We start from the raw sequence: 25,477 nt of genomic DNA, 5'->3' as shown, positions 1-25,477 counted from the left end.
ACGATTTCCTCTAATGGTTCAACAAAATGAAACAAGAATTATGAAAGAAGAAAACTTGTCAAAATAATTGTCTTAATGTAATTGTGGAAGTTTAATGGTGATGCATGTTAATCTAAGCTGTTAGATATGAGATTACAAGATATATGGGAAGGATATACAGGACTATATTGCCTGTGTGTGTCATTATACAGCAATAGTGTGGATTTGAAGGCTTATTGCATGCCTCATGACGCAGAGGTTAAGTACCTGTAGAGTTGCTTTCAAGGCCCACTGATTTACATTTCTGTTTCTACAATTTCTTTCTTCTTTGTAGAAATATACAATTTCCTTTGCAAGACGTCTCCTTAACCTTTGAAACCCATTGCTAGCACTTGCCAACATAAAGGAAAATGCTGAATGAATCATGGTACAAAGTGTTATTCAATAAAATGCATTCAGACTTTAATTACACGGTATGCTCCACACAAACAGAGTTTTACTCATTCCGCTGATTCTTTTTGTGCTGCTTAATGACTTGAACTCGAGTTGATCTCCATAGCCCCCTGTGCTAAAAGACTGCCTCACATTCAGCCTTGAATAAAAGATGCATGTCATGTTTTAGATGTGAGTAATTAATTAATATTGAGGAGCGCAATAATACTTTAAACAGACTCTGAGGGGTATCCTCACAACACAAGATGATCATGAAATAATGACGCCTTCATTACTGAAGATTGCATCAATGTTTTGATAGGGGTCATTTTTTTTTATAGGGTGCCATTTGGACTTCATAAGTTGGGTGAAATAAATAGTTGATTTAACTACTTTTTAATGTTCTATTCTATAAAGGACATATCTAATTTGCTAAAAAACATTTTGGTCAAGCTCAGGCTCCTAAATCTTTATATATATATAGATATATTAACAACACGTGACACCCGGGATATGTCCACCCTGTTAAGGACATACACATAACTGCTTAAATTAGTTTTCAGTGCATTCTTACAATTAAAATGACTTTTTAACAAGGGTTGTATGTCCCTAGCTCTAATTAGATATATATTTCATACCTAATTCGTTTTAAGTAGTATATTGAGAAAAACAAGTGTAGATTATGACAACGCGGCATATTTTTCCACAGTTTTTCATGACAAAACTTAAATACAATAAGAATTACTAAAAGTTTCTAGAATATATAATCAACCTATCTCATTTCTTTATAAAAGTACAAATATACACTTGATATTTAATATTTTCATTAAACTATGCTAGAAAAATACCAACATAACAGGGTGGACAGATGTCTAACAGGGTAGACACCAGTGGAAGTCTGTCAGGGCCTTCAGGACCTTCTCTCCAGGCCCTATCATTTTAAAGTGTAATTTTTGGTTAAAATATTACACAGTATTAATTCTATTGTTAAAATAATCTTTTATATTACATTATTAAAATTGTTTGAATATATCAAATCGTTTTGGTTTGATGAACCCACTATTTGGAGCTGGAGCTGCAACTTTGTGTATCTGTCTCTGCCTTTGCTTCTTCATAAGGCTATCTCCATCCCAAAGGTCTGCTGTGTCTGTGGTTGCAGGGTTTTCTTATAGAATGTGTACTTTAGAGTGGCAACAAATATTAAAAGAATTGAAAAAATATATCAGAATTTGATTTGTGGTCTTTGGTACACCCCTAGGACCTGTGAGCAAGTCTGTGTGATGTCATCATATTTTCCAGCTGTGGGGCATGTAGGCTATTGCCCTACATTGGAGACTGAGAAAAATGGCAGCTAATGAAGAAGACGGTAATTTGCTTCATAATTCATTTATTCAGCAGAATTTCTAATTTAAAAAATCACAGAAAAAGAAAGGCCAACACCAAAACTTGGAGGTCTCAAACAGGTAGGCAAAGGCTTTATGAGGCACTTTGCTGAGGCCAACTACACTGAACAAAAATATAAATGCAACACTTATGTTTTTGCTCCCGTTTCATGAGATGAACTCAAAGATCACATTTTCTATATACACAAAATAACCATTTCTCTAAAATATTGTTCACAAATCTGAAAAAATCTGTGATAGTGAGCACTTCTCCTTTGCCGAGATAATCCATCCCACCTCACAGGTGAGGCATATCAAGATGCTGATTAGACAGCATGATTATTGCACAGGTGTGCCTTAGGCTGGCCACAATAAAAGGCCACTCTGAAACGTGCAGTTTTGCTTTATTGGGGTGGTCTGGGGGGGTCCGAAAACCAGTCAGGTTTAACCCTAACCCTAACCCTAACATGTCACCCACTGACGCATGAAAAAATGTTTTAGGGTTTAACCAGTCAGGTTTAACCCTAACCCTAACATGTCAGTGGGACCCATGTGTGACCCATATGTAGAAAATACACAAGGCAGTGTTGAATACAAGTGAACTCTCAACTCTTAATTTAACTGAAAGGGAGTTGACAGTTAAAGATGTCTGCTGTGATAAAAGGTATACTCCTAGCAAACTCCCAGCACAGCTCACTCACTACAGCTCTGGTCAGCCAGGATAGCTAAAATCACCTGTGTGAGAGCGCAGGGCCTTTTAACTTAGTTAAGATTTGATTTCGTCCAACCCTGGGAAGACCTGTAACTAACTCTCAACACACTGAGAAGGGTTCTACCTACATGCAAATCTGAGAAGGCGGCTGATTGTTCTTTATTGAAATCTTCCAATGAATTAAAAATAAAAGGAAGCCCTTTCATTTTGCATTCCATTAAAGCTCTTAACTTTAAAAGCCTATTGGAGCTCAATGAAATTACATTGTGTACATTTGAAATAATTAAATGACCACTTCATAGACGTCTCTGCCTCAAGTGATTAGGAAAAAAAATCACTGGCACAGGATTTTACACTAAATTCCCTGATCCCCCCCATCCGGCTCATAAAGCAATTGTTACAGTAACTATTTGTGCATTTGAACTGTTTTTGACCTTACATGCCAAAGCTCCCTTTCTTTAGAGCAGCTGCAAGTATTGAACTCTGACCCTGCCAAATGTCCCTTATTCAATATTGGCTGGGAGTTCATAAAGACAAAAGTGGAGTCATGTGTCAGCATTTTGTGAATTTAGATTACAACATTGTCAATATTTTTGATTCATAAACAATGCTGGTAGTTCCAGACATATCTTGAGTCTGCTGGTAATTTTACATTGAATGTTTTTTGAACAGAGAAATTGTTCACAGGAGACTCATTCAGTCTTTAAATTAGTACCAGTGTTTAACACTGTCTAAGGACAGAGTGTGTCCTATTGTCATACTGATATTCTGTACAAACTGATATTCTGTACAAACTGTGAAGTCCACTGAGACAAATGTAACATTTGTGATATTGGGCTATATAAATAAGCATTGATTGATTGAACAGGACATTCAGTTGAGTTTTTGATGTGGTCTTACGACTTTGAGCATTCTCTGACGAGAACATTATAAATGAAATGATCTTTATTATAATTTAAAGTGAGTGAAGCGGCAGCCAAATACTCTGAGTTGAGTTATAAGCCAGACCCCTTCAGCATGCACGCGCGCGCACGCATACTCTCTCTCTTTGTGTCTATTTCACTCACAAACAGAGATACAGCTTGTGTATCTCTAGAGGCATCTGGCACATATGGGTCTATTTAGCTTATTTAATTATGTTTCCTCACTAAATCAGAAATATTCTCATCTGAAAGAGAAGAATGGACCCCACATTCTCTTTCTCCGCTTTACTTTGCTCACTTTTCATACTCAAACAGATTCCCTGTTACAAATAATGCACATTAGGCAGAAATGAGAGAATTTAGTTCCCATTCGTCTTTTCAATGTGAAGCTCCAGTTTCTTCTTTGTGTTCCTTCTTTGTTTAACAGTTTGTTCCCTGGTGAAATAACTGGTTGTACAATATGTAACATTTTAAATACATTGTTTACATTTGAGTATATTGACTTAGTGTGATACATTTCCAAAAAGATATTGAGGATACATCAGCTTGATAGTATGCATCTTTTTAAATGTAAATGAGAAGGGGTTGTCATGGAACAAAACCAATAATCTGCTGATCTTTACAAATCCAGGCTGGATCAATAGCATAGGCCTTACTGTTGGTAAGGACATTAAAATCAATGATAGAATTGTGTATTTTGATGATGTAGACATTAAAGTTATTGACAATAATCACGATGATGTTACAATCACTGTTTAGATTGCGGCAAGAGGTAGGACCCAAAATGCAGACTACAAAAAGATAAAGGTCTATAAACAAAAGCGAGCTTTATTCTTAAAAAGCTGATGAACAAAAAACATGGCAAGGATAATCCATAGGTCACACGAGGAAGATAACATACCCAAAAAACGATCATGACCAACATGAAGGGAGACAGGAGAAACAAACAATGAACCAAAGACCGCGGCGGGGGAACTCAGGGGGCCGGGCACAAGGAGGGGCAGGAGCTGATGGAACCCCTGGCGGGTCAGGCGTAGACGGGACCCTGGACGGAACATGGGCTGGTGTCAGTGGGACCCCAAACAGGACAGGACATGGTGTTGGCAGGAAACCCGGCGGAGCACGTGTCGTCGGGACCCCCAGCAGGTCAGGATCTGGTGTTGGCAGGAAATCCGACGGAGCAGGTGTCGGCTGGACCCCCAACGAAACAGGTGTTGGCAAGACCCCTCGGCGGGACAGGTGTCGGCGGCTTCCCCAACAGGTCAGGGCACGCAGTTGGCAGGACTCCCAACGGGATCCCCAACGGAACAGGACATGGGGTTAGAAGGACTCTCAGCGGAACCCCCAACAACACAGGACATGGAGTTGGCAGGACCCCCGACGAAACAGGTGTCGGCTGGACCTCCAACGGCACAGGACATAGGGTTGGCAGGACCCCCGGCAGAACAGTAGTAGGCGGGGCCTCCAACGGCACAGGACATAGGGTTGGCAGGACCCCCAGCGGAACCTCCAACGGCACAGGACATAGGGTTGGCAGGACCCCCGGCAGAAGAGTAGTCGGCGGGACCTTCAACGGCACAGGACATAGGGTTGGCAGGACCCCCGGTAGAAGAGTAGTAGGCAGGACCCCCAACGGGACAGGACATGGGGTTGGCAGGACCCCCAGCGGAACCTCCAACGGACCAGGACATTGGGTAGGGACTTGAGAGGGGACTCGAGAGGTGACTTGAAAGGGGACTTGAGAGGAAACTCGAGAGATGACTTGAAAGAGGACTCGAGAGGGAACTCGAGAGGGAACTCGAGAGGGGATTCGAGAGGGGACTCGAGAGGGGACTCGAGAAGGGACTCGAGAAGAGGCTCGAGAGGGGACTTGAGAAGGAACTTGAGAGGAGACTTGAGACGGTCGGTTCGCCGACAGAACACGGTGGGCTGGAGTCGGCCGGAACGCCAACAGGAGACGAGGGGCTGGAGTCGGCCGGTACGACGACAGGACACGGGGAGTTGGCGTCGGCCGGAGAGCCAGTACTGGAGCCGAAACTGGAGTCGGGACCATGGCTACTGGGGCCGGTTCTGGAGCCGGAACCATGGCTGTTGGGCACGGAACAGAAGCCTGGACCCTGGCTGTGTGAGCCAGGTAATGGAGCACGGAAGCATGGCTGTGTGGGCCGGTACTGGTGCACGGATCCATGGCTTTGTGGGCCGGTTCTGGAGCCGGAACCATGGCTGCCGGGGCCAGAACTGGGGCTGGAACCATGACTGCTGGGGCCAGAACTGGAGCAGGAACCATGGCTGCCGGGGCCTGTACTGGAGCCCAAAGCATGGCTTCTGGGGCTCGGGCTGCTAGCCTGGACTTGCGACTCCTTCTCTTAGGAGCCTTTTGGAGACTCAGTGGACCTCCAAAAGCCAGACGAGTACCCGAGAATGGCTCCCGGACAGGAGCAGGAAATGGGGAAGAAGCAGGGGTTGACTCCAGACTGAACACACTGAGACGTATGGTGTCAGGCTGGGAATTGGGAGGCAAGGGGCTAGCATGCCTAGGGCTAGCAGACCAGGAATCACATGTCGAGAGGAAGTCCAAAATCCAGTCAGGTAAGAACTTCGCCAAACATGGCTCCTCTGTTGCCTCTACCAGAGCAGCCTCCTTCTGTTGAACACTGGACGCTCCCCTCCACCAATCATAGCAGCAAGCCAATAAAAAGGTAAAATTAAGTAATTCCACCTCAAATGGATCATCTGCTGGGTCCATTTCTGGTCGGTTAATTCTGTTACGATCACTGTTTAGATCGCGGAAAGAGGTAGGACCCAAAATGCAGACTACAAAAAGATAAAGGTCTATAAACAAAAGCGAGCTTTATTCTTATAATAACGTGACATAACATAAGAATCGTGACAGATGAATCATTAAAGTTCTCATCTGTCTTAAGGTTCAGGCATCAGAAAGCATTATTTGTATTTATTAGTACATTCAGTTGGAATTATGGGCGCAATATTAATCACTATGATGACCTTCATAATGAACTATAGGATGGGTCTTTATGGAAACAGAAGGAAAACAAAAGCAAATGTTGGTAAAAACAAGAAGGGGAAAAATTGATGATGGGAACAATGAAATACTATTAAAAGTACATCACAACACAAAATGCCAAGAGTTGCGAGATGTAATATATCTCATTTTGACAGCATGCAGCACAGAATAACATTTTTAAACACCTGAATGTTTTCTGGACAAAAAACGTCCTTCTATCTTTTGTTTTGCACTTTTATATCTGCTAATAAAGTTTCCCATCTTGGATAATAACATGACTGAGCTGAATTGAAAAGTTGTATTTCATCAAGAGATGTTAGTAGGAGTAAGTACTCTCGTCAACATAGAACAATACAACTATATTTCAAGGCAAAGTCTGTGTTCAGTAAAAGTTCTTTTGCATTTTGGCTTCTTTCACAGTTCCTTGAGTTATAATGTATTAAGCTCAAATCAGGTAGTCTGTTTGATGTGTGCGTTGATTGCAGGATGCAGTTTGCGTTTTGGCTCATTTATGGCTGATGTGCTTCTATTTTCAAACAATTTTCCAACTTACTGTTTTAAAGAGCTCATCGTTCCATCTCAGTTCTAAAGGGTAATATCCCGATTACTTAAAAAGGACCAATTTCAATGCATGTTAGTTATCAATATAAAGAGGAATAAGGAAAAGCTATTGTGTGGGAACTCTCTATACAGATACACTTTTCAAAATGTTAACTCTTCAGACACCTGCCCACCCCCCCATCCTCTTGTGTGTGTTTTCATGTAGGCTACTGTGAGCACAATGTTGATGCCATGATTGTCTCCATCCATTCCTTCAGCACACATGCAGGTATGTATGCAGGTGCTGAACACATGCACAGTTGAGTTATGGAAACAGAGCTGCAGGAACAGTGGCACAGGACTGTTAGCTTCTTGCTGCTAGCTTGTTATGTTTTTCTATGAGTTTTTGTGCATTATAAAGCCCATGAGAAGAGCTGCTGATGTGTGTTTTATGCACCATTTATATCTATTTTAGCGTATCAGGTTGCCAAAGACCGGTTTGTGTCCCTCATGTTGGTGTTTGTCACAGGTTTGACGGTGTGTGTCGGGATGTGTTTAACAGATGCACCTTTAGCAAGTGCATAACAGTCAGGTTTGTTGGTTAGTTTGGATATGACACACTATAAACACTCTCGCTTGTGATATTTCTCTCAACTGGAAACAGGGCTTAGGAGACACTATGGATCAGCCCTGGTTCATCTGTCCTTTGATTATGTAAATGTCAACTACCAGTGTTGTGCATATTTGACACCCTACTGAAATGGGATTACTTTTCATTTTTAATTGTCATAGTTGACATTTTGGCAGTTAATGCTGTTTTACTAGTTTGATCGGAGGGTTGGTCAGTTTTTGTGTTTTCAGTAGAGAGGCTGGTTAGGATGTGGGTTAGCTTGGTTTACAGGATGCAGGTATAGCTGGATTTTAGTTTGGCTTCTAAGGGTTATCTCTTACTCTTAGTCTCTACTGTTTGGCCGGAGTTGGAGAGTGAAGCCCACAGCTTCACTGCGAGGATAGGACATCAGAATAGCTGTGTTTAGTCACTTGGGCTATGCAAGCTGTTTGTACATTACCTTCAAACTGTATTGAACAAAATATCATGTTTCCTAATTTTGGCATTGTTTTATACTATGTTTCTTTACTACTGAGAGTTACTGACTTACAGTATATCACTCCAATGTCTGTACAGTAATGAAGCAGCAGCAGGAGGCAGCTAGCTAACATCTGTACAAAGTCTAAAGACATTATGCTGAGCTAAGCTAACCGATAAATGGCCTAATTTATGAAGCACTTTTGTCCAAAAGACCTCAAAAAGGTTTTTGATGCATTCATGCATACAATCACACACTGATGGCAGGGAGCGTTGGGAACCATGCTAGGTAAAACATTATTTCTAATGTCAAAATATATTCTTTCCAGCTTTATTTAAATAATATTAGGTGAAAAGATATTGGTGAACGTTTTCTGAGAGTGATCTGTAGCCCGAGTGCAATTAATGATGAGTGAACTCATGTGGCGAAAAATTGCCTTACTGTATAAATGTCGTCAATTACGACTCATATCTTTACCTAGAAGGCCATTTTGCCTTGTGTAGGACCAATCATAAATATCTTTTGGGAAAAATCTCCTGGCATTTGCTTCTGGTGTTATTCATCACTGATTGGGAAAATAGAAATACCAGCACAAGCAAACTTCAAAAAAAGGAAAGTCTTTTGTTTTTAAATAACAGCTGTGGAGGTGCCAATGGTAAGAGTGTTTCATGTGCATTTCCAAAAAGGGAATGATATATATTTTGAAAAGGAAACTTTTAAGTGTTAAATTTATGAACTGAATTTAATGTGGTGTTGTGTCAGCACCCGGACGGGGGCTTGTTATCATGCCCCTGTGACCCTGTGATCAGCAGACCACCCGCTCTACCTCCTGAGCCGCAGCTGCCTCACATGAGAGTGGCAGCAGTTTTTCTAACTCTCTGCACAAACATACTTTATTTCCCAAAACCTAAAACTGTTCCTGTATCTTATTGATATTTGCCTTATTGATATTTGCAGCACAGTTTGGCAAAAGGTGAGGCAAACATGTAAAAAACGAATTGACCTTATATTGTTGCATTTCTCCCCCTAAACAGCTGAATAAACCCACAGCAGGTAACATGGGGTAGTTTACTGCATCTTCTACTTATTAACTGGTTTGTGTGTGTGCTGGCAGGGGAATGTGCTGTCATTTGTTTCCATAGGAGAGAGGGTTTATATGGGAGCAATGCGAGCCTGAAGGACAATATATAGTGAGCAGGATAACTGTTGTATAAGTAAAGCATTTTTATGGAGGAGTCCGGGGAGCACATGGCTGAGGATTTAGGGTCTGGCTCTTGGCATTCTCCACGGGACACTGAGAATGGTATGTACTGGGCAAGCCTTCCTCTTCCCATGTGCTCTGTCTTCCTCTCCCCGTCTTTTGCACACTCCTCACATTCACACACAACTTTTACGACGCTCATGTGGGTTCATCCACGATCGCCACTGGACTCTTCAGATGCAATGTTTGCCATTATGAAATCTTAACAGTGCATGATTTTGCTAATTTGTCAGCTCGAAGCCGCCCTGACCATCTGCCAGTGGATCGGCGGCATCCAAAAGTCTTTCCATCCCAGATGTCTCCAAGTGGAAGGAGTATGATTTGAGTGTGATATCAGTGTTGGGAGCCAAACTATCTCCACTATTTTAATATGAGAACCATGAAGCCGCTGTGTTTTTCTACATTCACTCCGTTTCGACATGCACTCCGTATACTATGGGACGCTACAGGTTGACATACCAAAACAGTGCAGGTCACTGAGTTCTTTAGCATTGGGCTAAAGTGTTTATTAGATTACATTACATGTTAGACGCTTTAATCCAAAGCGATTTACATACTCAATACTGTGGGCAATCCCCACGGGAGCAGTTTTTTGGGTGAAGTGTCTTGCACAACACCACGACATGCCGCAGTGGGGTTTGAACCTGTGCCCATCTGACCCCCAGACCAAGGCTCTATCCACTGCGCCACACGCCTCCTAGAGCTGTTGTAAAGAGTTTTGATCATCTATTGTTTAAATTGAGGTGCTTACTGTATAGACGACATGCAGGTCTCCCTTGAAAAAGAGATCATTGATCTTAATGGGATTTTACCTGGATAAATAAAGGTTTTGAATTGAATTGAGGGACTGGTGTTTGTCTCTGTCAAACCCATCTGCTATCTCTGTGTATTTCCCACTAAACTGATCTCCCATAGATCGAGGCAGGAAACAAGATGGTCAGACAATTCTCCCCTGAGGAAGGCAAACATTAAATTAGAAATGTCTGAGAATCCAGATTGCTTTTGAACGGTTGTAAAGTTATAAAGAAGACGAGTTGGGGAAGAACAAGGAGAACCAAGAACAAGACAGACAAAATAGGCAAAATAACATGAACAGAAAGAAAAATAGATGCTCTGTTTGTGATGTGTGACATGTGCTGAAGGAGCAGATACTGGGTCACCTCCATCTGCTATACCTCAGTTAATCATAACACAAAGCTTTCCACGCTTGAATGCACAAATACACACACACACAAAAATGATCGTGACTGTCACTAGGCTTATCCGCCCTAACTGCTGTCACTAAAAAGGGCAGAAATCAGGAAGGAGAGATGTTTGAGGGTCGTCAAAAGACATACATCAAATGAGTGTACATGGCTTCATGACTGTATGAGAATTGAAAGGGCAATTTACTCAATATTTAACCTAATGTGAAACTAAATATTGACATATTCTGTGGTCTTATTATGTTTTATTCTTGAATAAAAAGACATTAGTGATGAATAGCTACAGAAAATGGATGTTGGGCCAATTCTGACTCAAACACTTAAGCACAGGAACAGTATCGATAACTAGCAAGTCAGATCAGTGCCCTTAAAGATATGTCACCTTCAAAATAAGAGCTACAACCTTCACAATACCTTGTAAGACACATATTGACAAAGAATGGAAAGAAAAAAAGGGAAGTGAGTGAAGATGAAACACAATTTGACTAATAATAGACCAAACAAAGGTCATTTATAAAAATTACCACAAGTGGCAAGTGATGAATCATGTCCTTTTTGTCACCATGGTGAACCAAACCTTTACATTTTAATGATGTCCTAATCACATGTAGTTTAAAAGCTGCGTACAAAAAGTCAGCAATAGAGAGGGTAAATTAAGTGAAGAAAGCGAGTACAAATCATGGTATTGGAGCTCCAGAGCAGTTGGCTGTCAGCTCACAGAGGCGAGGCAGAAACAACATAATTAAAGCTCTGTTTAACTCCATTACAGCCACTGCACTCCTGTCTGTTGCCGCCTACATACCCTCTATACTGCGTAATTACAGAGAGGCTTATTGATTTTAAAAAAAAAACTGGGAGGTGCTCATAGAAGGTAGCATGGACAGTATAACCTTAATGAGAACCTTAATGGTAATGGGGAGAGGTCTGTTTTCCTGATTGACTTAATTATCAGTCATTGGATCGTTTGAGGTCCTTGATGTGTGATAAGTAGATTTGATTAGATTATACAATGATTTGCTGACACCCATTTCCACTCCACTTCCTTCACTCTGCTTCTCCTTCCTGCTCTGTTTCTGTGTTTTTTCCCAGGACAAACATACATATTGTGCACTTGAATGGAAATGTGTGGGAGGAGAGGTTCTGACTTCTGACACACGGATACGGACTGAGAAAGAGAGACAATGAAAAAGTACACTCTGGTCTTATGAAGATGATGACCAATATGAGTGAAAGGGACTGACAAACTGACATTTGTCAAGTGCAGTATTGTTGTCAGGAATGTTTAATTAAACTGCAGATGGAGGAGAGCAGAAGAACACAGCGGCCTCATCTGCTGATGATTTGCATTATGAGCTAATAGTGCCACCTCCTTTTCCCTTGAGAGAAATGTATGTGTGTTTGTGTGTGTTGTTGTGTGGGTGTAACAAATAAACAACGCAATCTAAGTCTGTTTAAGCTAATGTTACTTCTACAATGATCACACACACATATAGAAAGAGAGCGCCAGTCCTTTTTGTTTTACATGAACATCACAATATAGTGGAATTTTCCAAAGCAACAAGCCTTGACTCATTTTTAAAAACCAGTGAGCGTCGGTGTGCAGATATATTGCTTGCTTGCTTTATTGTTTCTATCTCTGCTTTTTTCTTTCTCCTGGATACAGTAACACAGACAAACAAACACACAGCTCCGTATTCATCATATGATTACAGGGACGTCATGTAAAAGTATGTCCAGAGTGGTTATTCAGAAGAAGGATGTGAGTATTGGCTCAGTAATGGCTCAAAGTTCAAATAAAGGTTTGTGTGACTGAAGGAAAATTGCTGCTGCTACGCCAAATGAATTGCAATTGTAGGGTTCAGCTTTAATAACACATATTAGAATGGGAAAGAGTCGGTTGTTGTGGGATTGGCTATATGAATAAATTGAGCAAGAATACAGAGCTTTTTTCAGAGTTCTTTTCTTATAGATTTTCAAAAGCTGTAAAAAGAGAAGCAATTCACAGAAACAACCAAATAGGGAGAACTAAACGTCGGTTTGCGTTTTCTGTTTATCTTCAGGTCTGCTGGAGTTCTGGGTAAAATCTTCCCACACTGTATTGACAGCCATACATTTAATAATGATCCTCTTTCACTTATATTTAGTGTACATGTCACGCTCTATATAGTGTTTGCTTCAAAGCAAGCTAGTCCACAGTTTTCAAAATAAAAAGATGCTGTATTAAAAAAAAGAAAAATACATCCAGTCCACATATGACCAGAATATGCATTGGTGTCTTTGTTACAAACAAATCAAAAAACAAATGCTGCCTTTAGTACATCCAAACTTCAAGGCTTAAAGGTGGGGTATGTAATTTTGGAGAAACCAGCTCGAGTGCGCTAGAATTTGAAAATACACAACTGGAAAAAATCTGCCACTTCCTTACAGAGCCCCTCCTCCAACACACACGAACGTGCACATGACCAATGAGGGCACGAGATAAGTTTGTGCACAGATGGAAGGCTGACAGGCAGGTAGACCATCCAGTTATTTTAGCCGGGCCGGCTCAGATGATTGGTCGTGCTATTTACAGTACTACGGCTTCCACAGATGACATTTTTTTATGGATTTTTTGTCAAAGCACTTAAGATATTCATTGCTATCGGGATGTTAAGAGCATTCCATGGAATATAACAAAAAGTGTATCTCGAGCCGGTTTCTCAAACTTACCGACCCCACCTTTAAGTATTTCTTCCGTCTTTGCTTTATGTTTAACACCTGTGTTAAGATATGTTTCATGTAAATGTGAGGATCCCCAATCCCCGATCAGTGTCCATTGACCGGTTTTCTTTTTTTAAGGTTGTGCCAATCTCTTTTCAGTCGGACTGCCTTTAATTTAAACAGTTTGTTTTACTCACAGTTTCGCAGTTTGCCATTTAAACAGCTGCCATGTTGCATGGTGCTTTTTTACCCCTATCTGTCCGGCAAGTGACATCAGCACATACTCTCTAAAGAAATATTTCTTATCTTTTTACTTGCTCCAAAAGATTTTGGGGTGTTTTGAGAAGCCTTTACAGCCTTTTGGGACTCATTAAAATAAAGATTCTCTACAAAAACCCTCCAGAAAAAAGCAACTCAAAAATGCTCCCCAATCAAAAGGCAATGCAGATTTGTATTCACTCCTGGAGGAGGGCTGACATTTTGGAGAGACAAAGACTGAATCCAACAACACGGATAGATTCATCCAAAAGTAGCAGCAGTCCTCTGCAACACAGGATTAAATTGCAGGCCTTAGCAACCCGAGGTGCTACCCTCACAGGCTGCAAAAGGCATTAGGGCATCCTCATTCCACAGCACTCTGGAGTGTGTGTGTGTGTGTGTGTGTGTGTGTGTGTGTGTGTGTGTGTGTGTGTGTGTGTGTGTGTGTGTGTGTGTGTGTGTGTGTGTGTGTGTGTGTGTGTGTGTGTGTGTGTGTGTGTGTGTGTGTGTGTGTGTGTGTGTGTGTGTGTGTGTGTGTGTGTGTGTGTGCGTAATGTAAAACCTCCATGAGAGGTTGATAAGGCTATCAGTTTGAGACAATCCTGTGATTATGCACTGTCCTCTTCTCTGTATTGTGGTTAACACAAAGCAGACACACAGGCGCTGCCAGCGGCACACACATGCTCACACATACACACACACACACACACACACACACACACACACACACACACAAACACACGCACACGCATGCACATGCACACACACACACACACACACACACACACACACACACACACACACACGCAGATGCCCAGCTACCATGTAAATCAAGTAAATCTCTGCATGTGACTGTTCATATGAGGGAGGTTAGGAGATTAAATCAAATAAAACTGAAGATTACAAAGATCCTTTTTAAATCAACAGTACACGTTGGAACAGAAAATGACCTGACTTAGGAACGATTGTTACTATTCACAAGCAGGCATCATTTATATTTTATAACAGAGAACACATAACACTGACCGTTTTCCTCGAGAACATCTTATTTAAGACTTTATATTTAATGTGTATAACAACATAAATAAGAAGGGCACTCAGAGAGATGACCTCCAGCAAACCCATTCCTTATTTCACAATACGAACAAAAGTGAAATATAATGTGTGTATTTGTCCGTTAGGATCCACTCCAAATGTAAGAGGTTTTTCCTTTGCCTGTTCTACACTCTTCAATTTGAATGAAAGTTGTTCCAACACTTTCTGTATCATTGCTAGACAGACAAACAACAACAAGTCAAACAAGATAAACCAAAAATATGACCTGTTTGGTAAAGGAATAATATTTCACAGTTATCACTCAGTGACCAGAAAACTAGAAACCCCAAAAGATGAAGCAAAGTCTTCCACATAGAGATTCTAATAAAACAAGCACCATGCCTAGACTTTAGTTGTCTAATGTACACCATGAAGGATAATACTGCTGATATGATCAATGAATAACACATGTAATACTCTCTGCATACTTCTCCAGCCCTGCTGTGTCTCTCAGCACCAACACAATTTCCTTCTACTTGTATTTCTTTATTTAGCATCATCCCTAAACATGCTAAGTAATTCAGTCAAACCATAGAACATAATGCATTGATACAGTGCATGCTCTGGTCTAGTGAGTATTGCCATTAGCAGTACATCCTGTGAGCGATTGACTCTAAACAGTGTATGTTTTTGTCATAATGAATGGAAATGTCACACAGTCACACAATATGGCTCATTTATGTGTTTTTAAGAAGTGTTGTTCAACAATAGAGGTTCATGTAACAGAGCAATACAGTATATCGGGCTTTTAAGTGAATACACTACGTGTTAGTAAAGCAGGTTTGGGTCATTTTATGCGATTTGTTTACAATGAGAATAAAAAAACACAGAACAGTTGTTGTTGTTGTTGTTGTTGTTGTTGTTATGTGCCCTATTAAATGAATTCCAGTGTAACCTGAGTCAATAGCTGCCTAAAATATGACTCCATCTCATAATCTATGGCCGTATTTATATCACTGACAAATCATAACTAGGTTTCACGATGAACATTTATCATCCCGGTAGATTTTAATCTCACAAATTGTGTACCAAACATGTAGATAACTTGAAATCTGCCTACAGGAGCATGTAAAGCTTCTGTCTTCCCTCAATTGATAAGATCTGCATGTGATGGTAAAGAGGAAGGTTATTACTGTAACACCACAAGATAGAAGGTTTGTTACTGGAAGAAAAAACTGCCGCAGCTCACTGAATGGCTGTTTGTTCTGTTTCAAAATGAAGGCGTTATTCTGCTGTGCTAACACAACAGGCTATCAATGTTTGGCTTAGATCTCAGGCAGGTACAGCAGTTCAATGCACTGGACACAATGAAACACACACACACACACACACACACACACACACACACACACACACACACACACACACACACACACACACACACATCTTCCTTACGGCACTCCAACAGAAGCACCGAGACTGGAACAGAGTGGAATTTGAAACGTTTTAGCCAAAAATGTTTCCATGGTCAAGGTGTTTTTTGCAGAAACGTTTCAGATTTCGTTTTGTTCTCCAACTTCATGGATGAAGACGATCTACAGGAAATGTGACAGCTCAACACACAAACACAAAAATGTTTACCTGTAATTTGATGCTATTGATTTCCTGACCTTATATGAGGTATACTTGCCATAATGCATAGACAAATGTACACAAACATCTTTGTTCTGCCAATAGGGTACATGTTCTACTCCGATCCATTCACCATTGATGTCCAATCCCATCTTTCTATCTGTTAAACATCCATGCTTAACGCTTTTGTGCTGCATTTTCGCACTCAATGCTTAAAAAAAATGTGTGAACAGTTATTTTTTTGACCAATGACCTTGGGTTCACAAGATCTTTGTTCATACAGAGCTTCCATTGTGAAGGATTGTGTGTGAGAGAGCAGAGAGCAGTCAGTATATCACCGGTTGTAACTTTTTTCTGGTCATTGATCCCCGATATCTTCATCATTTCACTCCGTCTCTCTTTCAGTTGCAGTTCAAAAGGCCACAAACACACACACACACACACACACACACACACACACACACACACACACACACACACACACAAACACACACACACACACACACACACACACACACACACACACACAGACACACACACACACACACAGACACACACACACACACACACACACACAGACACACACACACACACACACACACACACCTTCACCTTCACCTTCACCTTCTTTCCACTAACAAGCTCCTCCATATTGTGTGTGTAGGCCACACGGAGAGACAGGGCTGAGACCGCCTCATGTGTCGGGTCTCCTCTGTGTTCTGGTCCCCACCCACCCCCATCCTCCCAGCATCAGTGGGATGTCCCAGGTGTGTCTCCTCTTGGCCTTGCTTTTGCTCTGCAGCTGCACAAAGGTACGACTCATAGTGTCTCTTTCGTTTTCACACACCACAAGGAGATGTTACTTTGATCTAGAAAGATGAAGGTGTAGAAAATGTGATGATGGTGTTGCTGAGACTTCACGAGGCTTGATGACGTTTCCTCTTCTTGAAGGTCTTCTCTACAAACTCCCTAGAGCTTGTGAAGGAGAAGTGGAGCAGCTACAAAGACCAGTGCCTGGACTACCTCAACGCCACGCCCCCCGCCACCGGTGAGCCCCTCTCCTCCCAGCATTAGCATGTTTCTGCAGTAGAATTAAGTAGCATGATTTCACAGACCTGCTCTCCGCTGCAGGGCTGGTGTGTAACCGGACCTTTGATCTGTACGTCTGCTGGCCTGATGGACTCCCAGGAACAACTGTCAATGTGTCCTGCCCATGGTTCCTGCCATGGTACCGCAAAGGTGTGTTGACAGAAAATGCCCACAGCCAAGGTGAACAAAGGATCAAAATACAAGACAAGTATAGTAACACTTGATCTCAATGCTCTGTATGAGTTTTGTGAGAGCTAATTGAGCCAGATGTTTTGAAATAAATGTACTGTTTTTAAACGTGGCCCCCACTTACAGTTTTTTTTCATTCTTTACCGTAGAGGAATGTGAACATCTTTTTTATATAACACAGTGTTAGTAGTTGTGGTGTTGAGTACTCCTTTAGAAATAGATGATATAAAAGATTCATTTTATTTTGCCTGCAGGAAATAGTTGTGTAGCAGTGGCAGCGTGGGAAAGAGTGCAAATATATCTATTAAAAATACACAGAATATGTCAGTAAAGTGCCATATGCAACAATGTGATAAATGTGACCAGGTTTACATATAATGTCATAAATATAACTGAAATAATATGTCTTTAATTCAAATGAGCAATTTCAGTATACAGAAATGTTCCTCCTTTTCAAACTAAAGCTCTTCTTTAACACACCTTAGTGGAAATAAAGTGACTTGTATGTAACTGACTTGAATTTGTTTGAGAAATACAAGGACGCACTGAGGGGCATGAGAACACGTGCTCTTTTACGTGTTTTCATTAAAGTCATTCAGTCAGTTAAGCTCATATGTCCTTGTCATTTAGTAAGATAAAAGAATCCTTCTGATGAGTAATAAATGCAGTAGTGAGAAGAGAGTGGATACGTCATCAACTGGTGTGATACGTATCAGTCAGCTACCACTCTCATTATTAACCTGAAAGTGGTGTCAAGGCTTCAAACAGTGTCTCCTGTGATTCATGTTCCCTAGGCTGTCGGATAGATAACTGTTGATACATGAAGCATGAGGCTCTAAGATTTGCTGCTCTTCCTGCATAGAATTTTTATTTTTCATGTTCAGGTTTCCCTCAGGTAGCAGGCATTGCATAGGTGTGAGAGGAGGATTATACCTGTTATCTAACTTTGAATCCCTATCTGATCAGATCAGATTTGGATTTTCGGGAGTTCAAAACCAAAAAACAGGATTAGGATCACTTTGATATCCGACCAGATCAGGAAATCCAATCCAAGCTTTAATCTGAATCAAATCTTCAAAACGGGTAGTTCAAACCGACAACACAGGATTGGGATCAGTTTGATCCCAAAAAACTGGATTATCCTGATCCCACCAGAGGGGTGGATTTCCAGTGGATTACCAGAGCAAAATGTACTGTACCATTTATTTAAAAATATGTTTCAATATAAATAAGATGGCAAAGTTTGTTAACTGAAATAATACACCATTTTTATTTTTCATTTTTTGGTCACGCTTGTGGTGGCCTATTTTGTTTTCAACCAAATGTTGATGACATAAATGTTTATGCTCATGAAAGTATCACAACAAAGATTGTCAATCACAAATGTAATTTAGATTAAAGAAAAAATACCTTCAACAAAAAAAATGTCCATCTGTCTTCACCTTTCAAAAGTAATTGCGGACAATAGATGTCTGCAATGTGGTCTCTTGTCTTCCTTGTATTATTTTTCATGTCCACTAGATTGCGATCGGTAGGATTAAAGCACTGATATTCAGGATCTAGTCATCTTGAAAAATCGTAATCTGGATCAGGCTGATCCTATCCTGAATTGCTTTGAACTCCAGGGACAAAATCTGGCCGACTTGTCTGATCCTGGATCACAAAAAATGGGATTTCAAAATCTGATCGGATCTGATTGAGATTAAAAGTGTTGAACTCCTGGGCCCTGTGGAGTAGCAGCAGGGGATTTCATTGTTTTCTCCAGCAAGTGTAGAGAGTCAAACCCCTGTTTCCAACTCCTTCTCTTTTTCTTCTTTACGTAAAGGGAATCTCTTTGGATGTTAGACTGTTGGTTGGACAAAACCAAACATTTAAAGATAGCAGTGGGATCTGGGAAACTGAAATGGACAATATTTCTTTACCGTTGTATAGACAAATTGGCTAAGCCATGCTAATAATTTGATGATAAAAACAAGTCACATGAATGCATGGAACATCTGGCAATTTACTGCAAGTGCTCTGATCAGATTATTAGTTTGGTTAATCATTGTAAAAACAAAATATCATTATCTGATAACTGGAGGACAGGTTGTTGGACAATGACCCAATGACATCCAAATGCTTGAAAATGCACCAATGCTACCCAGAAGAGAACACAAGGGTATTCTATAAGGTTCATAATAACAAAGAAAAAAAATATGTGTTTGTCGATAAAAAAACAAAAATAATAGTTTCACATTTTGGGGAAATATCTTTACTCGTGTTATGTAAGAGTTAGATGAGATTGATCCAACTTATGTTTGTAAGGTAAACATGAAGCTACTGTCTGCTAGCTTAGCTTAGCAAAAATACTGGAAATAGCTGACAATTAACCTGACAAGACTACAGGTCTAAAAACGTTGTGTGGTAGTTTGACAGGGGATTATGTGCTGGACAATTGCGAGATGCAGTTGCCAGGCAACCAGCAGCTACTCCAGGAAGTAGACCGCCACCTAATAATTTTTTAATGGGTTCAACAATTAAACTATGACATGTTAATTGTGAGCTAGTTTTAGGTGCTGTTTACACAGGAACGAAACGGGTTGTATCCGCTACTTTTCTCTTTTGTATAGCCCGTTCGTTGACACACGGCCGTAACTGAACCGCGGAAACGGACCCCTAAAACGATAACGGGTCCCAAGTTGGATAGATCTGCGGACGGAACGCTCTTGGGGGCCAAACGGCTCTGTGTGTACGTCCTATACGATCATTTCCTGATAACGATGAAGCCATAGCCCCACCTCTCCCCACCTCTGCTGCTCACATCTGTAGCATGGTCAGTAGCTACTGCTACTCCTACTGACCATGCTACAGATGTTAGTGCAAAATCTACAGCTCCTCTACCACAACCTTTAGCAACAAGTGGACATGGAGAACTACCTGAACTACATGTTGCTAAATCCACCAAGGAGAATAAACAGAAGGGCAACCAGGCAACCATGGCAACAATGCTTGGGGGTCTTCTTCGCTGCTTTTGGTGTATTTTGTGGCGGAAGTACAGCGCCACTTACAGGCCCGGCATATGTACTACAGCGACTCCAGCGGGTCGAGCGGTCTCGTGTGAAGGGAAGACTTTTTTGATATCGAATTCTTTATTAATATAATTCATTATTAGCAAGGCTAACCTTTTTCCCGCTTCTTGTCTTTGTGCTTAGCTTGTTTTAGCTTCATTTTAACCATTTTTTTTTTTTTCAGATAAAATAACGTCACTAAATGAAATGATTGTTAGGGCATTAAGACACTTCTGAACGGTGGGAGCTACACATGACATCCTTATGTAAAATGTAATGTAAAATGTCTCACAGTTCAGCAGGGTCGGGTCGACAGAGTCTGCAGTGAAGAGGGTCAGTGGGCGCGAAAGAATACCAGCGAGTGTGAGGACGACCCTGGTGAGGTGTGTGTATACAGTGCCGTGTCTTTGTGTGCATTTACGTCAAATTGTGTGTGTGTGTCGATGAAACTGATTATGTCTCTCCATTTGTTCTGCAGCAGCAGTATGGCCGCATCCTAAGTCAGTTACGCATCATGTACACAGTGGGCTACTCACTCTCCCTGGGGGCTCTGCTACTGGCCCTGGGTATCCTCATCACCTTCAGGTACAACATGTACGAGGAGTAAACAGGGAAGGGAGGAGGAGAGGGGGGGCAGAGAGGAGGATGAAAGAGGTAGAGGAACGAAAAGACAAAAGGAAAGGAATCAATACTGGTTGTGAAAAATGATGAGAATAAAGAGAAAGTGGAAACCAAGGGAAGAAGAAAGGAAGGCAGGAAAAATGAAAAGGAGAAAAAAGCAAGGGGATAGGGCACGAATAACAGAGACAAAAGAAGCGATTAATAATATTAGGGAAAAATCTTTCCCTTTTTGCTTTCCTACGAAGTAAGAAAGAAAGGGTGAAATAATCAATAGAAGAATACAAATACGTGAAGGCAAAAGAAAAATGGAAAAGAGACAAAGCAAACTAAGAAAAGAAGAAAAGGCAGGGATGACTGAAGGGGGAAGAAAAGTAAGGGTGTAGTAGAGAAAAAATAAGAACAAACAGGACAAAGGAAAAGAAAAAGAAGCAATGAATGAAAGATGCAGGGAAAAATAAGTTTAGTAATAGAAAGGAGGGAAACAGGGAATATACAAAAAAAAGGAATGAACGACAGAATATATATTATATATATATATATATATATATTATATATATATAAATTACATGCAGTTGCACATTTAAAATATAACCTGATATACATTTAAAAAAAAACCTGTTCCAGAAAATAGGACACGCTGTGCTGCATGATAGAACTAAATAAGATGTTTATAGCCTATTATATTCATATAGGTGTATAAATATATAAATATGCATTAAGAAAAGAAACATATAACAGTATGAATGAAACAGGATGGGTATGGTACATTGTGTAAAACAATATAGTGACAGCGAATGTAAGTGCTGATGGAATAAAAAAAAAAGTAAGAAATACAATGTTGGAAGAATGTTTTAGAGTCATGTTCCTGCATGCATTACTACAGTGATATGATATGATATGATACAACACATCAAAGTCAAAATATTTCACACACTGTCAACTCTGCACCAGGAAGCTGCGCTGCATGAGGAACAACATCCACATGAACCTGTTCGCATCGTTCATCCTGAGAGCCGTATCCATCCTGGTCAAAGACGCCCTGCTGACCCTCACTCTGGACCCCAGGAGCGGGGGGGACACCCGGACACAAGCCTGGGTCAACATACCGGTCAGAGCCAAAACATCATGCCATCCTCACCGGCTATTCATGTGTTGATGTGCAGCTATTTAGCACGAGAGAAATACCTTTCTATAAGGACATTTCTCACTGCAGTAACATCACAATACCTCCTGTTCTGTTAATGGGGCATATTATAAATTCACTACAGTGTATAGTGAGAATATGTAATCAGACAGAGGGTTGTGGCACATACAAAGTCTAGGCTACTACATTTTTCTTGAATATGTGCATTTACAACCTCTTTTTGGACATTGAATACATTCAACAGACTTTTACAATTGTTGCTAGATACCTATCTTAATATGGTTCTGAAAAAATGAGCTATTATACAAAGCAATAAATGTTGAGTCCCCCTACAAGTGATTCATGAATGGAAGTTAAATCCCCTAGGAAAAGTCTGAAGGACAATATTAGTATCTGAAATGTCATACATCATCATCAGCTCATAGAGAATACATCTCAACTTGTGAATGTTTAATATCAGAGAGAAAAACAAAACCCAGAAACTCCAACACATGCCGATCCCTCAAGTTCCTATAACTCCTTTCTTGTTAAGCTTCTCTACATCTGCATCGGAGGAATATGCAATTTATCTTATTTAAAATGGTACAAACGGCCTTGCGTAAATTCACATTAACAATGACAAAATGGCCACTTCAACAAATGTGATTTCCTGCGAAAGTGCCGAAGTCTAAGCGACATTGGAAATCTATTTGGTTTGATATTGCACACTGAGCACACACATAAAAAACGCATATTTGTTTTCACTCCTATTTTTCACGAGAACTTTAAATGCACTCAACAAGTTAATGCCTCTCAAATGATGTGCACATATTTGTTAACATTTCTGTTAGTGAGCAGTTTGCTCCAAGATAATCCATCCACTTCACAGTTTAGAGTCAGTAATGCATTTGTTTTTCAACATACAATTGCACATTCTCGAGTGGTGATACAAATGACCAGCCTTAGGCACACCTGATGCTGTTTAATCTGCATCTGCATATGCCTCAACTGCCAGGTGGAAGGATTATTTTTAGCAGAAGTGCTCATTTACACAGATTTTAATAAATGAATGAGAATAAGCCCCTTTAATGTGCAGAAGGTATTTTATTATTTCTGAAAATAGGAGCAAACGATTTGTGTTTTAACATATTCTGCTGTGGAGGAGTGTGAGGAAAGATTGTGTGCTAGAATCAAACATGTGAAGTGAAGGACAGGGACAAGGACTCTGAGCATTGTACTTTCGCTGCACAATTTCCATCTTGTGTACAATAACAGAAAGTCTCTCCTTGGCTTACTGTTTTTTTCGCACCACCCCCATCCTGTGTCGTTTTCAGGCTGTTACGTGGTGTCGAGGTGCCATGGTGATGATGCAGTACAGCGTGATGGCCAACAACTATTGGCTGCTGGTGGAGGGCATCTACCTGCACAGCCTGCTCGTCATCACCGTGTTCAGCGAGAGGAAGTATTTCTACATTTATCTGGCCATTGGCTGGGGTAAGAAAAACTGCTCACCTGTTGGGTGTTATCGGCAATTTGATTCCTCAATCGTCAATCATCAAACATTATTTATACAGCACTTTTTATACACAAAGGTAACTCAAAGTGCTTCACAAACCAAACACAATTTACACAAAATAAAACAATAGTACTATCCCCCTCCTTCCAAGGTATAACCAAAGTAACACATAGCTTTGTGATTAAAAAAACAGTTCATAATATAAAATAAAAAATACAAATAAAATACAAATAAATATAAGAATAAAAAGGAATAATATAAGACTCAAATAAAATGCTGTTAGATCAAATCAAAAAGGTGGCTCTTGAGTTTTTTCTTTAAAGTATGATTCTCTGCCGCCCTCAGGTCTTCTTGGAGGCCACAGGCTCTTTACTCTCTATCTCTCCCATTATAATAATTACGGCCATAAGAGGTTTAGTTCTTGTATCGTATCGTGGATCAACCATGTGATTAAAGGTGGGGTGTCTAAGGACAATATTAGTGTTTATTTCAGAAACACTTTTTGTTATATTCCATGGAATGCTCTTAACATCCCGATAGCAATGAATATATGAAATGCTTTGACAATAAATACATAAAAAAATGTAATCTGTGGAAGCCGTAGTACCATAAAAAGCACAATGTTACGAACTCAGGTATAGGACCCAATTGCACGACCCAGGAGACAGAGGTAAAGTATTTGTAAGATACTTTATTTGCAAATAGATGAACAAAAATAACACTTTCTAATATCTTGATGAGATGACGAAAAGGGAACAAAAGAAAATCGCTCTCGTAGTGAGGAACAAAAACATCATGGTATCAGGAGAGCATAGATCTGACCTAGGCATGAGACAAGACGAACTGAACACTGGGAGACTGGGGAATTTAAACACACGACAACAAGACACAGGTGGAAACAATCAGGGGCTGATGAGCACGGGAGACACACAAGAGGTAGATAATCAGGAAACCTGGAATGACAGGTAAACAAACATAAAACAACATGAAAATGAAACTCCCTTAACATTTCTGTTGGCCAGGCTAAAGTAACTGGATGGCCTACCTGCCTGTCAGCCTTCCATCTCGTGCACAAACTTATCTTGTGCCCTCATTGGTCATGTGCGCATACGTGTGTGTTGGAGGAGGGGCTCTGTGAGGAAGTGGCAGATTTTTTCCGGTTGTGTATTTTCAAATTCTAGCGCACTCGAGCTGGTTTCTCCAAAATAACATACCCCACCTTTAAGTGATGACGGCCCATCAACCTTCTTTTTCATGACCAATATACATGAGGCTGATGATGCCCATTCAATGTGCTGATTACATCTAAACTAGACAATGACTAACATAGACATTTACGCTTATAAAATAACCTGTATTGCTGTTATTTTTTAACCAAACAAATACAGTTCAACTAAGTGAGAAGAGAAAACATACATTTTACCAAGAAGGAGAACAGCAAACAGTCTATTTGAGCAGTTGTTCAAAGGAACAAGGTTAACGGCAACAGGAAGTATTCGGACATGGATGGTCAACAGGTATCTAATGGCGCTTTCCCACTGCAGGACCTAGCACGGCTTAGTACGGTATGGTTAGGCCTTGGTAGGCCAGGCTCAGTTTATGCTGCGTTTCCATTACAGTTTAGTTAAAGGGGTAGTAACTACAGTAACGCAGTGTAGGCGGGGCAAGCGACGCTGCGTAAAACTGCCGTGACGTCATCTTCAATGCGAAGTTTGCG

General features: G+C 40.6%; 1 protein-coding gene across 2 annotated transcripts in view; it reads left to right on the top strand.

The window, feature by feature from the left end:
* The window catches only part of gcgrb (glucagon receptor b), a 54,239-nt gene that overhangs the window by 21,042 nt on the left and 7,720 nt on the right, over nt 1-25,477 (top strand). The window contains exons 2-8 of one of the 2 annotated variants that reach the window (XM_079647486.1): nt 16,837-16,984; nt 17,124-17,220; nt 17,304-17,411; nt 20,795-20,883; nt 20,979-21,085; nt 22,073-22,229; nt 23,579-23,738. In XM_079647486.1, coding sequence (XP_079503612.1) covers nt 16,931-16,984; nt 17,124-17,220; nt 17,304-17,411; nt 20,795-20,883; nt 20,979-21,085; nt 22,073-22,229; nt 23,579-23,738 — 772 coding nt within the window. In that variant the 5' untranslated portion in view covers nt 16,837-16,930. Of the gene's footprint in view, nt 1-16,836; nt 16,985-17,123; nt 17,221-17,303; nt 17,442-20,794; nt 20,884-20,978; nt 21,086-22,072; nt 22,230-23,578; nt 23,739-25,477 lie in introns of both variants that reach the window. The other variant, XM_079647485.1, reaches the window with a different exon arrangement.

This window comes from Notothenia rossii (genome assembly GCF_949606895.1).
Source record: "Notothenia rossii genome assembly, chromosome: 1".
Classification (NCBI taxonomy): Eukaryota; Metazoa; Chordata; class Actinopteri; order Perciformes; family Nototheniidae; genus Notothenia; species Notothenia rossii.
This window is presented reverse-complemented; position numbering and strand designations above follow the sequence as displayed.